This window comes from Sinocyclocheilus anshuiensis, unplaced genomic scaffold (genome assembly GCF_001515605.1).
Source record: "Sinocyclocheilus anshuiensis isolate Anshui unplaced genomic scaffold, SAMN03320099.WGS_v1.1 scaffold7, whole genome shotgun sequence".
Lineage (NCBI taxonomy): Eukaryota > Metazoa > Chordata > Actinopteri > Cypriniformes > Cyprinidae > Sinocyclocheilus > Sinocyclocheilus anshuiensis.
This window is the reverse complement of record NW_015549582.1, coordinates 1,265,188-1,280,845: the sequence shown is the minus strand read 5'-3', so window position 1 is coordinate 1,280,845 and position 15,658 is coordinate 1,265,188. Positions and strand designations below refer to the sequence as shown.

The 15,658-nt window shown below is 38.4% G+C and overlaps 1 protein-coding gene across 7 annotated transcripts in view; it reads left to right on the top strand.

Annotated features, from left to right (window-relative positions):
- Positions 1 to 15,658, top strand: part of LOC107657823 (eyes absent homolog 1) — a 51,209-nt gene that overhangs the window by 13,278 nt on the left and 22,273 nt on the right. For 4 of the 7 annotated variants that reach the window (XM_016446080.1, XM_016446078.1, XM_016446076.1 and 1 more), the window contains 5 exons: positions 2,449 to 2,586; positions 7,279 to 7,361; positions 7,735 to 7,921; positions 8,850 to 8,992; positions 9,900 to 9,983. In XM_016446080.1, the coding sequence (XP_016301566.1) occupies positions 2,449 to 2,586; positions 7,279 to 7,361; positions 7,735 to 7,921; positions 8,850 to 8,992; positions 9,900 to 9,983 (635 nt within the window). The remainder of the gene's footprint in view (positions 1 to 2,448; positions 2,587 to 7,278; positions 7,362 to 7,734; positions 7,922 to 8,849; positions 8,993 to 9,899; positions 9,984 to 15,658) is intronic. The other 3 variants (XM_016446082.1, XM_016446081.1, XM_016446079.1) reach the window with 1 other exon arrangement.

The following is a 15,658-nucleotide window of genomic DNA, read 5'->3' as shown; positions in this document are numbered from 1 at the left end:
GGAACACGTTCTATGGCCCCCTTCCTCAAGAGAGTATCTACTTCTTGTTCCATTACCAGAGCCTGCTCGGGGCCCACTAGTGTGGGAATGACCTCATTGAAACGAGGAGGATGAGAACCAAATTGGATTCTGTAGCCTTTCTCTACAACCTGCAGAACCCATTTTGATATATTTGGCAGAAGTTCCCACGCTGCCAGAAAATCTACTAAGGGAACCAGCCTCTCGAGGCTGGCCTCTGGTTTTATTAGAGGAGACAGTTCGGTGCTCTGAAGCGGATGACCGGCAGGGACCAACCGACCTGACTGCTGTAGCCCCTTCACTTGAGGGGGAGAGCTCTCACGGCACTGAGGAGGATTGGGCACCGTATACTGAGGTGTTATCCTTTCCTCCCCAGGTGGGGCTGCCCTCAGGGACCTGACAATGGTAGGACCGTTTAGCCGAGGTCCTCTTAGACAAAATAACGTTTCGCAAATTTGTTTTCGGTCTAGAAGACCCCGACTGAGAGCGTTTCCCCGACCCCCAATCTTTCTGTGGAGGGGTGCGGGTTGCAACACTCTGTTTTTGAGACTGGCGATATGAGGAGCTTGACGGCTTGGGCTGCTCCCCCTCAGCAGCCCCACCCCTGAGCCGGTCAGCCTGGTATGCTTGTAACACCGCCATGGTGTGCAAGCATGCGCCAGCCTGACCTGCCGCCGTATAAGCTTTCCCAACCAGACTCGATGTAAGCCTAACGGGCCTGGTGGGAAGCTTCAGGGCCTTCAGGTACGATGCTGAGGATGGGGAGAGAGAGCTCGCAAGCGTCTGCTCCACCAGTGGTATCGCCCCATATCCCTTATCATTCAGCCCCACGATGTTCTTTTGAATAATTTGAGACTGTGGGGCTGTATATACCACCCCGCTTGTGACGTCTCGCTGCTCCATTGGACTGATTTTACACGTGCTTCAGAACGCAGTCACGCAGGGGCGTTCCCAAAGCGAATCTTATGACTTCAAAACAATTTTAATATGCTGGGAGATTTGAAAACTCATGCTTTTGAACGTTAGCATCGCACATATCCAGCTTCATATCTATGAGTTTTCATAGGCGGTAGGTTTGTTCGGTAGCTCACGGAGTATGGAGATGTACTTGAGAGGTGAGGATCTCCGATTCGAATCCCGTGGAACCACGGCTCGACAAAGCAGTTCAAATCTGCATATAAGGAAGTTCAAATGGCACGGTTGCATCAACAAATGTGTTTTTATATCAGTTTTGCATTTGTTAACACTATCGGGTAGGTTTAGGGTTGGGTTTGGTGTAGGGCATATTTCCAACACGATAGAGCATTAACTTTTAGCAACAGTCTATACGTCCCCGGATATTTGAATTCTGAACCGCCGCAATACGTACCAGAAGCAACATAATAAAAACACAGCAATACGTACCTATTTTAACGTAATAAAAATGTGCCAGGGTTCACGAATTGAACCAGTGTTTTTGTGCCATGCAGTGGACATTTCTCTTTGAAACTGCAGCGAAACGTGCAGTAAAAACGGTGTTGCAGAAAAAGTGCACAGAGGTACGTATTTTTATGAGACCAGGTTGTAAAAACATTTCTGGCAAATAATCATTTTATAAGATTCGTTTTGCTTAACTACATTTCATAAATAAATTATGTCTACTGGACGAACATTACCTAATTAATATTCATGAGTGGGTTTTGTAATACATCTCTTACTTTTCAGATATGTCCTTATTTTTGGAGATTATGGCCAATATGTTTTTATATGCATTTAATTGAATTGAAAGTCATCAAATGAGATGCAGATTAACTTTAGCATTTAGCATTTGTAGCGTTTTGTCTCATACTTAGCATGTAGCTTTAAGATTAATTCCGAAACGTAGCTAACAATGTGCTGATCACTAAGATTAGGCTAACGCTTACCTCAGCCCTTAGTAGCTCCTTTCCCACCTTCAATCGAAACTTGGGACTCTGCTGACCTTTTGTTTTGCATTTGCAGACTCAGTGTCTCAGTGCAGACTTTATATTAGGGAGATATAAAGATTTCAGTTCCTCGTCTACACACTGTGAGAGCCCAACTCAAGCTAGAAATGTTTTTCCAAGGGTTTGAACGTTATGAAACCTTTGCGAAAATATGCGCACAGATAATGTTGTTTAGGTAGAACAATCTCGAATAAGCTCCCTAGAGTTCACATGTTTGTTTGAGTGGAAGCAAATCGCAAACCTGCATTGGGCCTGATTCAATCTAATAAAAAACAGGTTTGTTTTAACTCCGACCAGCAAATTCGAAGTCCATGCTGAGTTTGGCACAAATGCTTCAATGCAAAGGTTGCTTGAACCATGGCCCAGTGTGAAACAAGCCACCATTATCTTTCATTCTTGATTGACGTGGAAGGAGTAACACTGAGGATTGTGCATCATACTGCTCTGGTGTCACTAACTGATTTAGGTCCATTGTGGGCAGGCATCAAGACAGAGGGCGGACTGACCCAGGCTCAGTCTACAGGCCAGAGCGGCTTCCTCAGCTACAGTTCCAGCTTCTCCACGCCTCAGACGGGACAAGCACCATACAGTTACCAGATGCAAGGTCAGGATCACCCTCTACTCTTTTCCACTTCTGCTCTTCCCGGTGGGGTGACAAAATAGAGCCGTGATTCCTCTCAGGCCCCCTTCAAAAGAAAACACAATTAATGGCAGACACGGACCAATTCATAACATCCCCAAGCTGATGGTTGTATTGGGTTGTAGTCAGACACAGTCTTTTTTGAATTAGGCCTGAAGAGAACCAACACAGATGGAAAAAATCCCTTTTTCCTCTTTAAGACCAGTCTTTTTCTCCTTTGCGCTCGACCATGTACTTTCTTAAGTATGTTTGCTTTAGAAGGAACACCCGTGACTCTCGTCTTTGAGGTCAGTTCATGGAAGTCACACTTGCGTACTGGGAATTAAACGTGCATCAGGCAAATTCTCTGCCACCTAGTGTTTTTTTATCTCTTTTCAGAGACATTGTCCCAACTCCAAAACCAACAGTTTTTTTCTGCCGTCCTTTTTCTCCCATCTTTCTTCCTCTAGTGTTTTCCTTCGAGCCTACAACAGTTAGCACCGGTTTGAGCTCTCTAATCTCCAAATAATGTGTGACAGTAGAAACATCTCCACGTTTTTGAACGCTGATAATATGACACATGTGGTCCGTTGAAGCTTCTTTTCCATGCCTCATAAGTAGAAACTTTCTGCTTCTGCAGAAGTTTAAAGGCCTGTTCACGCCGTTCAAGTCCAATGAAACTAAATGTCATGAAAGTATAGAACACAAAGTATGCATCCAGTCTGTTCAATGGTGTCTGATGCCAAATTTTAGTAATTTTAGTCCATTTTTACACCTAAAGGACCTAGTTTAGCCTCCAGATGATACAGTACAAACTCATATGCTAATCACAGTAGGATATTTTGTTTCATTTTAAGATTTTGCTATGAATTTTGTCCTTTTTGTGAATTATCTCTTTTGCTGTCATCTCACAATGACACTGCATTGAGTTTGTTGTAAGCCAGAAACTGAGGTGCCTTCAGACTTCCTTTCAAGGCCAACGCAGCAATAAACACATTAGCCACTAACTGCAAGAGCAACTGCTGTCCCATAACCCTAGTAGAACGAGCCTGCACCCAGCTGTCAGAGAGAATACAATTAAATTAACATTTTTACCCTGCTTTTTCATGTCTAATGGAACAGCACTGGCTTTCTCTGATCATGATCCAGAAATGTAACGCAGAAGGACTTTCCTGGCTTAAAATGTCATCACAGATTGTCGGGTTATAAATTTTACAAAATAGTGAGATAATGAGAATGTTAACTGATGTTATTTCATATCAAAATTCAGAGTAGTGATCAGGCTTTGTTCAATTATATAGAAATTGTAAAAAAATACTAATATGTTGATCTATCTATCTATCTATCTATCTACCTATCTATCTAGCATGAGCTCAAATTAATCAAGAGATCATTTTCTCTCATTTAGCAGAGATTTGAATCGCTCTATTCCAACGAATTATAAGACTTCTTGATGGCATCTTGATTTTACTCAGTACATCCAAATATAAATTAGGAATTAATTTTCCAGTTTCACACCTGTTTGAGCTTTGCTTCCTTTTCCATAGCCATAATGGCTCTAAAGCACGAGAAGAGCAAGAGAGCGGCTTTTCTCACTGATTTTCACTCAAAGTAGATGATAATTACAGCAACAATTGGGCCTCCCTCCATTCTGCACACCGTGTGAGAGGAGCAGCAGACTGCTTTTTAAAGAAGCCCATCTGGACTTGATCGCTTGCTCCCTAGAGAGGCCTACAAAACTTCTGCTACAAATATTGTGCACTGATGATAGACATAGCCCATGGCAAGAGGACTGATCAAGCACAGCAAATGGACTCCCAATTGGAGAGGCCATAAGGAGAGCCAGTGTCGCGTCTTGAGTGAACTAACTGGAGCAAGACAGAGTGGAGAGGGGGAGGAATGGGGGAGTTTTTGCCCCTGGGAAAAAAACAGGCCTCTCCCCAGCATGGAGTCATTCTTTTGGGACCGGAGGGGGTCTTGCTTGGCTTTTATGTGGCTCCGGACTCTCTCTGGAGTCAACTGCTTTCATACGAGTCTAAATGTAAATTAAAGCTAAATAAAATATTACATATTATATAACAAATACAAATAAACATATAATAAATAACAAAAGCACATCACAAAAAATACTAGAACTTCAACTAAAATGAAAACTGATAATATACAATTTTATCATATTGTTTATGTCTTTTGGCTGTGCTACTGGGAAAGTGAGTATTTTAATCTATACAGATTGACCCCATTTACTTCCATTGTATGCGCCTCACTGTAACCAGACTTTTGCTTTTTTTTTAAAGGGGTCCTATTATGCTTTTTCACTTTTCCCAGCATGGAGTCATTCTTTTGGGACCGGAGGGGGTCTTGCTTGGCTTTTATGTGACTCCGGACTCTCTCTGGAGTCAACTGCTTTCCTACGAGTCCTGGCTTTTATGACTTTTTGAACTGTGGATTTAGCTAATTTGTTGTGCATTGGGAGATTCATGTGTCTCACTTTATGTGACGGCCCAAGTCTGGGGAGGAAGTCAACAGCTTTTAGAGCACCTCTTGCTGTTCTTTAAAAACAAGAAAAAGAAGCAACCTTGCTTGTTGAGCCAGACAGTAGTCCACGAGTAAAGCTGTTGTGTGTTTGTTACAGTCTGAGGGGCCTCATTTTCTTGAACACCAGATGATGACACCAGCTTCTGTTTTTTGCTGAACAAATGTCCAGATACCCTTTTATTTAAACACGTTGAGTTAATTTTGTGCCCATTTCATGTTGAGAGTGCTGTATAGAGATTGATGATTCCAAGGTTACCCACAACTTTTAACAGCTAGTATTACAGCTGTTTATTAGTTTATTGCCTGGTTGTGTTAGTGTAAGAAAACTTCTGGGAAAATGTGAATATTCTGTATTCAGTACGTTAATATCAATCTACAGCATTTGTGGCATAATGTCGATTACCACTAAAGAGTAGTTTTGACTCATCCCTCATTTTGATTAAAAAAGCAAAAATCGAGGTTACGTTGAGACACTTACAATGGAAATGAATGGGGTTAATTTTTTGAGGATTTAAATGATGAAGCTTTAAAGTTTATAAAAGTACTTGTATTAATTTTTCTATTGAAATGTATTTATTATTTCAGCTGTTCAGTAATTTCTACGCTGTGTTGTTATAGTTAACTAAAAACTAACAATTAAAAACACAATTCAGAGTTAGTGCATCAGAGAAAACCAAGAAGAGCTGCTGTGCTGTAGCTTCAAATTTTCGGCATGTCTAGAACAATTCTTACAAGTATAACACGACGTAGCTGGGCGCCGGCCGCGGACTGACGGCGAACGGCGCCGCTGGTGTGCCTACACTCATAGAAAATAATGTATTTGAATTTTAAAGATGTGGCGCGACGCAACGCTGCGCTTCTCGTCCGGTGCGCGACCGCCTGAAACGCTGTTTTTTTCACCTCCATGCCCAAACGTCTTTGTTTGGGCTTCCGAAAGCGGATGATGTCAGGAAACAGTGGTTGCAATTTATTTTTTAACTCTGTCCCTGAGCATTATAACCCCAATTTGCTATTGTGTGCTGCACATTTTACTGAGGACAGCTTCCACAACATGAGGGAGTACAGTGTAAAAGCCAAAAGCTTTTGTTGAAAGACGGAGCAAGGGACGTGACAGTACTGAAACACTGTCTAAGCTGTTCGCCAATCACAGCGCACTGGGACAGCTAACCAATCACAACACATTTTGTTTTTTGGAAGGCGGACCTTCATCAAAGCCAGAACTAATCGAGCCGTTTGTGCCAGGATGGGGAGAAAGGTATTTTAATAATGTAAATTATGTGAAAAATAATGCGCTTTTCGAACCACCAAGCATGAGAGCATGTTCTGGTACACCCCCAAAACAAAATCAAGACTTTGTAAAAGAGCATAATAGGACCTCTTTAAGAAAAGGAAGGGCAAGTCGAAAAAAATTTCTGTCGATTGACCTCAACTTGTACTGCAACCAGAATATTATTCTACAGCAGTTTTTCAGTCCGCTCGAGAATTCCAATGTGATTTGAGCACTGTGACTCCAAGAAGCACCTCGAAACGCAGTGTACCTCCAGGCTGTCTCGCCCCTATAACTCATGTCATGTATGTTATTAAGTCATTAGATGCTATCTCTCCATAGAGAGATTTAATTACCCAGAAGGTGCTTCTTTAAGCAGCTTGAAAAGAAGACAGATATGCATATTCATCGAGGCATGATGTCAGGTAAAACTCCCGCCCTCTCCCTCCCCCTCATTCACAACAGTGGCACTGTGTCTGTCATTGTAGGGGTAGCGATGGATGAAATAATAGACCCAACACCCTTTCCTCTTTCTTTCCGACCATCGTCCAAGATCCAATCACTGATATGGAGAAAGAAAAGATAAAGCCACGGTTATTTCCCACCCACCAACGCACACATACACACACACACACACACTCAATCCCTCATCCCCCTATAGTACCTGCAAGGCTTTGTCCTAAATGCCTTTGAGATGGTTTAGGTCTTGCTTGACTCAACCCCCATCTACAATTTAAAAATGTCATTTATTTTGAAGGTTATATTACGCTTATCGTCCTCAGAATTACATCAGTTGCAAACAAAGCCTCATTTGATTTGATATTTCTGTTTTGCATTGCGATAACTCACCATTATGTCTCTTTCTCTCATAGGAGGCAGTTTTACAACAACGTCAGGGCTGTACGCTGGAAGCAATTCCCTCACAAACTCAACTGGATTCAATAGCACACAACAGGTAGCTGTAATTGAATTTCTATCCTTCACTATCTAGTCTGTTGAAATCACATTTCCTCCATTTAGCACATGCGCCCAGTATTTTTTTTTTTCTTCCTCCTGTAAGCCTTTATAGAACATGTGTACGCTCGCATATTACTCACATGATATGAATCACTCTAAATGTCTCAACCACTGTACACAAGGATTACCTTCTTGCTCTTTTCGCGTATGAATTATGCCACGAGTGGAGGAAAAAAAGAGTGAAGACAGATCGCTGTCCAGATGTAGCACTCAGGAGACATATGTTCACATTTACGTTTTGGAATCTGCGCTGTAAAGTAGCAGCGTTGCATGCGGCTATCTCACATTACCGCCTTGATGTCTTTCTGCAGGACTACCCCTCCTACCCAGCTTTTGGCCAGAGTCAGTATGCGCAGTATTACAACAGTAGCCCTTACACTTCTCCATACATGACCAGTAACAACACCAGCCCCACCACACCCTCCACCACTGCCACCTACACCTTACAGGACCCTCCATCAGGGATCACCAGCCAGCCCCTCTCAGAGCAACCGGCAGGTAAGAAAGCTCGGTCAGTTGATTGTGCATAATTTCCAGTATTCTTTAAATTTAGATTATTTTGCTGTCATCTAACACTCGCTCAAAGTTAATCTTTAAAAATTATAAGAAAAAACTCATAAATTATATAAATAGATTTAAATATTTATATTTTATAAAAGTATTATAAAGTATATAAATGTATTTTTTTTTTATTATTAATTTATTAAAAATGAACTGAAAATCAATTTTCAAAATAATTATATATTTATATAATGTATATTTATTATTTACATTATAATAATTTGTTTTAATAAATATAAATGTATAAAGTTATCTATGTAATTTCTAGGATTTTTATTAGCATTTTCAAAGAACTTGAGTGCATAATGTTGTATATGCATTATAGTGATGCTTAAATTCACTTCGAGCATATAAAGTTTTTTTTTTTCAAACTTCAAAAAAAATATTTTAGAATATTAATATCTATTATTTACATCTGTTTATTATTGTTCTTAATTTGTGGCATTTATCAATTATTGGCCATAATGTGAACATAATTATCAGCTTATCTGCATCAGCCAAAATTGATATTGCTTAGTTCTATAAACAAGAAGTTGACCATCATATTTAATAGAATATTGCAAGTTATTTAGTCTATTTTTGCTCCCCCAATGACTTGAATCCCCCAACTTTTCTTACATTTGCCTTGTCGTGTAATTAGGGAAGGATGGTATAGTGCATAACACCCTCATTGCCGTTACTAAAACTTAAATGGTATCTAGGGTATAAGGAGATCAGATAAACAGCATGATATTAGAGCTTGTGGGCAGCAGCTACAGCACTGAGCACTAGATGAGGTAAACGGATCCAGCCACAATGTGAAGGTGAAAGCCTTTTTTATTTTCCTCTTTTGATATACTTTTTTTGCCTTACTTTTTTCCTGCAGGAGAGTACAGTACAATCCACAGTCCATCAACCCCCATTAAAGATTCAGATTCAGATCGATTGCGTCGGGCTTCAGATGGAAAGTCACGTGGCCGGGGAAGGAGGAACAATAACCCATCCCCACCTCCCGACTCTGACCTTGAGGTATTGGACCGCTGCCGCTCTGTCAATGTATCTGGCTGGAACAGCAGCAATAGATTAATTACTATTAAGATACTTTTGATTATCTAGAAGTGTTCGTTTTGCTCACTGCTTTACCTTAAAAACAATGCATTGACATGTTTAAAGAGTGACACTGAGTACGTTTCCATGCTCAGTTTTACATGTTACAACATGTAAATGCTTTTTTTGGTGAAAAATTTGTTTTGCATGTTTTGCACGCTTAGCATGCAAAAGCCTAAATCGGCATTCTGTCTGTTTATTTTGTGTGCATGTCACATGTTTTGACAGGAAGACTGAAAAAAGAAAACAGATAATTTCAAATCTCTTGTAAATAGTTTTCTTGCATTGTTACGTTTTGTGAAAAGCATATTTCCAAAAATTGTATGCATACTGTTGTGCATGTAAACACTCACTGGGTTTCAAAAATGTTTTGAATAAAAAAAATAAAAAAATAAAAAAAATAAATTAAAAAAAATATATATATATATAATTCAGTTTTGTGAAGAATTGTTTGAAAATTCTTTCTACACCAAATTTTCAATATAGAATTATATTTATATCTCGATCATATTTGAGATGTTCAGTTCATGGTCTTTTCATTAACATGACCTGAATCTCTGGAAGGTTTTGGCCCCATTAGCATGCTGTCATCATAGCATGTTAACAAATCTAGTTAATTAGTTTGTTGGTATCGATTGTGTTAATGCATCGGGGGCAGGAGATGGATTGTCCAGTGGTGGCTCTTCCCGCAGTTGCAGGGTGCTATGGTGACCATCAGTGCTGTATATCTACTGATCCCAGGGCGCATGAATCTATGCACCCTTCTTATTGACAATCAGATCATCTTGCATGCTGAGTGAGCCATTGATTTTGCTCTTTCTTTTCTCAGCGCGTGTTCATTTGGGACTTGGATGAAACAATCATCGTTTTCCATTCCTTGCTCACGGGATCTTATGCCAACAGATTCGGAAGGGTAAGTGATGCATTTTAAATGCAAACACAGGCAAATATGGCGGCAAAGTTTAGGAAAATACACAGAAAGAGGGTCTGTTTGGGTACACCGTCCCGCTTCGAGGAACTCAGAGTTCAGTGTAATTGTTTCTTTTTTTAATAAGATCATCGAGGCCTTGCAGGCATTGAGCTCGGCCTGCAGCTGTCTGAGTTATGTGGCTGGAACAGGCATGGATTACAAACCAGTTGCACCGAGAATGTCCATTGACAATATATATATATATATATATATATACTACCTTATAAATAAAGGCAAAGAGTCCCTATATATTTTTTTTGAAAGACGTCTGCATTTATTTGATCAAAAATACAGTACAGTATAATATTGTGAAATATTACTACAATTTAAAATAAATCTTTTTTTAATAAGATCATCGAGGCCTTGCAGGCATTGAGCTCGGCCTGCAGCTGTCTGAGTTATGTGGCTGGAACAGGCATGGATTACAAACCAGTTGCACCGAGAATGTCCATTGACACTTCTTAAGGGTTTTTTTGTCCTTCAGAAATGGTTCATTGTTAAATTTAATTAAGTGTTTGCCTTAACTGCCCTTTCAGTGAGGTTAATGTATTATTGCATTGCAGTTGATGAAACTTGAGAAACATTTTTCTTTAGTTTTAGAGTATTTATTTATACTATATTTTAGTATATATATATATAGTGAAATATTACTACAATTTAAAATAAATTGTTTTCTATTTTAATATATTTTAAAGTGTAATTTATTCCTGTGACGGCAAAGCTGAATTTTCAGCATCATTACTCCAGTCTTCAGTGTCACGTGATCCTTCAGAAATCATTTTAATAGGCTCATTTGCTGGAAAACAAAACAAAACAAAAAATTATTATCATCAACGACGAAAACAGTTGTGCTGCTTAATATTTTGTGGCAACCATGATACATGTTTTTTAGAGTTCTTAGATTCATAGAAACTTTAAAAGAACAGCATTTATTTGAAATAAAATCTTTTGTAACATTTTTAATGTCTTACTTTCACTTTTCATACATTTAATGCATGCTCACTGAATAAAAAAAAAAAGTACTGATTTCTTGCTGTCCCCAAATGTTTGAGTATTGTATATAATATGTCTAGATTATATTTTTGTGTGAGGGTGAATATATTTTATATATTTTTTTATATTTTATACTTTATTTATATTTATATTATTGCCTTTATTTATATGATAATTTTATTAAAGCATAATGCCAAATTTAAAAGGTTCAAAAGGGTTATGAACATGCAATAAGAACCAATTTACTTCTGCGGCTGTTGTATTTGTTATTTTATATAAACCATCATAAGCTATATTTGAACTCTCAAAACAAACAATTTGGGAAATACGGTGATCTACAATTCTCAGGCTGCGTCAGTGATCTCATGGCTTTATTTAACTTCCATGACTGTTCGTTCAATTCACCAAATTATAATTTCACAAAACAGCCCTAAATCTGAGTTCAACATGCATGTGTTTTTGAACCCTCTTTGTGTCTGAAGAATGTAGAAAGCTGCTTCCTTGTTTGAGGGAATAAATCACAGACTTGCCATTTTTTGGCTGAGCTTCTTGAAGGTTTTTTTTCTTTGTGGTGAGTGTAGATGACAGCAGCGCTCGGATGTCAGTGGAACGGGGCCCGGCGGCTGGTTTGTTCTCTTTGTTCCTCAGGCAGGGTGTTTGATGGGGGTGGTGTTTTGTTTTAAGGGTGAGGGAGCCCTGGCCCTCGACCCTGCGCTGTTTATTTACTTTATCTCGGCTGAGCATGCTGGGTAAAGAAGCAAAACTCTGAGAGCGCCTCAACAGTGTCCTCTCTCTCTCTCTCTAGGTCCTTTTTTCCTAACAATCTTAATTTATACGTGTGTGTGTGTGTCTTTCCTTTTAGGGTCAAACAGAACCCAATCTGAAGTTTCAGTTGTTACTATAATATAGAAAAGTCAATGTTTCACACTTAATAATTTCTGTCTACTGGGTTTTAATTGGTCAGAGGAACATACTTCAAGAATTTAATGGAAGAATTAGAGGGATTAGAAATGAATTAGATTAATTTCAAATTTGCTGTTATTATACATGGTTTTTTTAAATAAATTAATACTTTTATTCAGCGAGGAGACATTAAACTGATCAGAAGTGACAGTAAAGATATTTATAATGTTACAAAATATTTATATTTTAAATAAATGCTGTTCTTTTGAACTTTCTATTCACCAAAGAATCCTGAAAAAAGAAAGTTTCCAAAAAAATATTAAGCAGCACAATGGTTTTCAACATTGAAAATAATAAGAAATGTTTCTTGAGCACCAGATCAGCATATTAGAGTGAAATAATTCTGAAAAAAAAGTATCACGCTTTCCACAAAAATATTAAGCTGCACAAGTGTTTTCAACACTGAAAATAATAAGCAACGTTTCTTAAGCGCCAAATCGTTCTTTGTTCTCCTCTCTGCTGTTGAAATCTGATTACATGTTGCCCTTCCACCAGAAATATGCTTATCCCATCTACCCTGCAACATCGCAAACCGCATAATGCTCTCTTAAATCATATCAGCACACTCATCTCAAACCCTTACATTAAAAACCAAGGTGCTTCACGTTTCTCCGATATGAGGCGTAGATGACATAAACAGTAAGAAAACCCAGCGAAATGCATTTCTTCCAGCGAAACCGTTGAGGAAGAGCTCTATAAATAGAGCCGTGTTGGAGAGCTCACTGCTGTGGTTATCAGTTATCCTAATTGGCATAAGGGCAGTTTGCTCCCATAAAGCTGATGGTTCGGGCCAGCTGTGTGGCCGTCAGCCCTGGAGGGAAAGCTTGCGGGGTGAGGGGGTTTCGGAGGGGAGGACTTGGCACCCTTCGGGTGGCGCTGATGTTTGGGGACAGGTGGCAGCGAGAGCAGAAGACCCTCTGGCACTCCGGCCTGCTTGTATTCTTAACTCTCCCGCTGAATGATTGTTTAGATTTAATTGGAGAGGATTCGTTGGGCCAGAGAAGTGCACTTTGCATACCTCTCACCACCAAACCTGCTTTTATTAACTGTCAGATACATACGCAGGTGTTTATATTAAGTCCACTGACTGGCAGGCTCAAAATAGATGGGAGGGGAGGACTATTCAGATGTGTTGGAGAAGTGCTTAACAAAAAAATAACCTATTTTTGATTAGGCTATATATTTAAAAGCTTCTTATATAACTTTTATAATTAAAAGGAACATGAGAACAACTCAGTAGTGTATATAAACTGTGAAATTATTGATCACTTTTTTCATTAACCCTCATGTTCTTATTCTCAGTCTGAGAGACTCCTTGACTCTTTTAATAGCTCAGAAAACATACTTAACATTGCGGTATCAGGTTGATGACTTCCTGCACTCATGAGAACTGATTATAAACATAATTTTAACTTGCTAGCTAGCATGCATCCAACGACCGCCGTGAAATATATTATTTTAGTTTGGGGTCTCGGAGACCTCAGATATAAACAAAGAATAATTGCAATGGATTTTCACATGCAAAAAAATATGTAGAAGTGTGTGCCTGCCAATTTCTTTTGTTTTAATTACTTTTGTGTGTGTGTGTGTGTGTGTGTGTGTGTGTGTGTGTGAGAGAGAGAGAGAGGTCAACAAACCCAAATCTGGAGTTCCAGCTGTTATTATAATATAAAAAAACTGACATTTCAAACTTAAAAATGTTTGATTGGTCAGGGGACCATTCAGTATTGCAAGAATTTGATGGCAGAATTAGAGGTTTAATTTTACATTTGCGCTTATTACTTTTACACATACATAATTAGAGTCTCTGAATGTCAATCTCAATAGAACATGTGGGTTAAATGCTTTAATTTCATGTACACAAACGTTCAAAAGTTTGGGATCAGTAAGATTTTTTTTAAAGACACGAATACATTCATTCAGCAAGGGTGTATTAAATTTAGTAAAAGTGACAGTAGATACATATATAATGTTAAAAAGTTTAATGGTTTCTGCAAATATATTAAGCAGCAAAACTATTTTCAACATTGATGATAAGAAATGTTTCTTGGGCACCAAATCAGCACATTAGAATGATTTCTGGAGGATCATGTGACTTTGAAGACTGGAGTAATGATGCTGAAAATTTAGCTTTGCCACTACAGGAATAAATTACATTTTAAAATATATTTAAATAGAAAACAGATATTTTAAATTGTTATAATATTTCACAGTATTACAGTACTTTTACTGTATTTTCAGCTTTGCTGAGCAAAAGAGACTGTACTGTCTATGAATGGAAAAAGAATATCTGTGTACCATCATCAGTATACTAATTTGTAGATTATACGCAGTGTGTGAACATCAAGTTAAAAACCTCATCAGTGTCTTTGCTGGTGTTCTGTCCTTCTTGTGTGGTTTCCCCTCCCGCTGTCCACAGTTAAAAGATTTTCATTGTTGAGTGTGACATGTAATCAGTAGAAAGCTCAGGCGTTTCTTCAGGTGGCTTTAAGCTCTAATCCCTGCAGCAGAGCTCTCTGACTCGGCACGGCTGTACAGACACTGGAATAAATCCCCTCCTTTGCTTTCCTCTCTCATTCGCACACTTGCTTTATCCTCTTAATGAACAACGAGAGAGCAGCCACTGATTCGAAAAATAAGCCTGTGGGGAATGGAGATTACAAAAATGATTTTAAATTGAATACTAGTCTAAATATCCATTTAATAAACCCTGTGGCCTTGTTTTAAGCTCGTACTACAGTGTTGCTTTGTTTCAACGCTGTGAACTGTCACTTTAAATACACTGACTCCTAAACAGTTGTGGTTCAATTGAGATGAGAAAATCGACAATATATATGTGCAAAGAAAAGTTTGTAATCATGAAAGGTGTAATTTTGTAATGAGCTTTCTTAATGAGGTATTAAAGAGAAAAACACACTGCAAATGATTCATTAACAATTTAGAGAGCAGTCGCTCCCATCTTTGTGTCTGCTCAAACACAACACGAGATCGCCATTACTGCCAGTATTGCATTACCGTGGAAACTGAATACTTTGAATACATTAAAAAAAAGAGTCCATTATATTTTAAGTGAGTAATCCATTTTGATTACTGCCAGTGCACAGGTTTAAACATCACTTGCTAAAGCTGTTTTGTGTTGGAAAATGTGCATCTTCCTGTTTCGATAAGTTTCTATTAAATTCCCAACTTCAGCCTTTCACAAATAGTTGGAAAATGCTTTATCTGATGTGAGAAGATTGTTTGGGGGAAATGAGGGTGAAATGCATCAGTAGTAATGTGTAGAAAGATGATCTAGGCTCTGAGGTATGTGGACAGTGATATATTTATGATGACACTTTGACCTCAAGCTCATTTCAACTCATAACGCATCTAAGATTGGGTTAGATTGCCTACAGAGTGTAAAATTAAGCCCTGCTTCTTTTTTAGACAAAAATTAAACTCTTAATTCTTAAACCTTGTAGAATTGGCTTAGGTAGAGGTCTGTTTTATAATATATTTTATTCTAAAAGATGTGTTATGTTCTGTCTGTCTATATCTATCTATCCATTAAAGCCATATGAATATATATGTATATATTACCCACAGTAATTATGGAAAAAATATGAGAAATATAATATAGAAAAAAATATCCATGAAAGTTTAAGTCATTTATATATTCAATA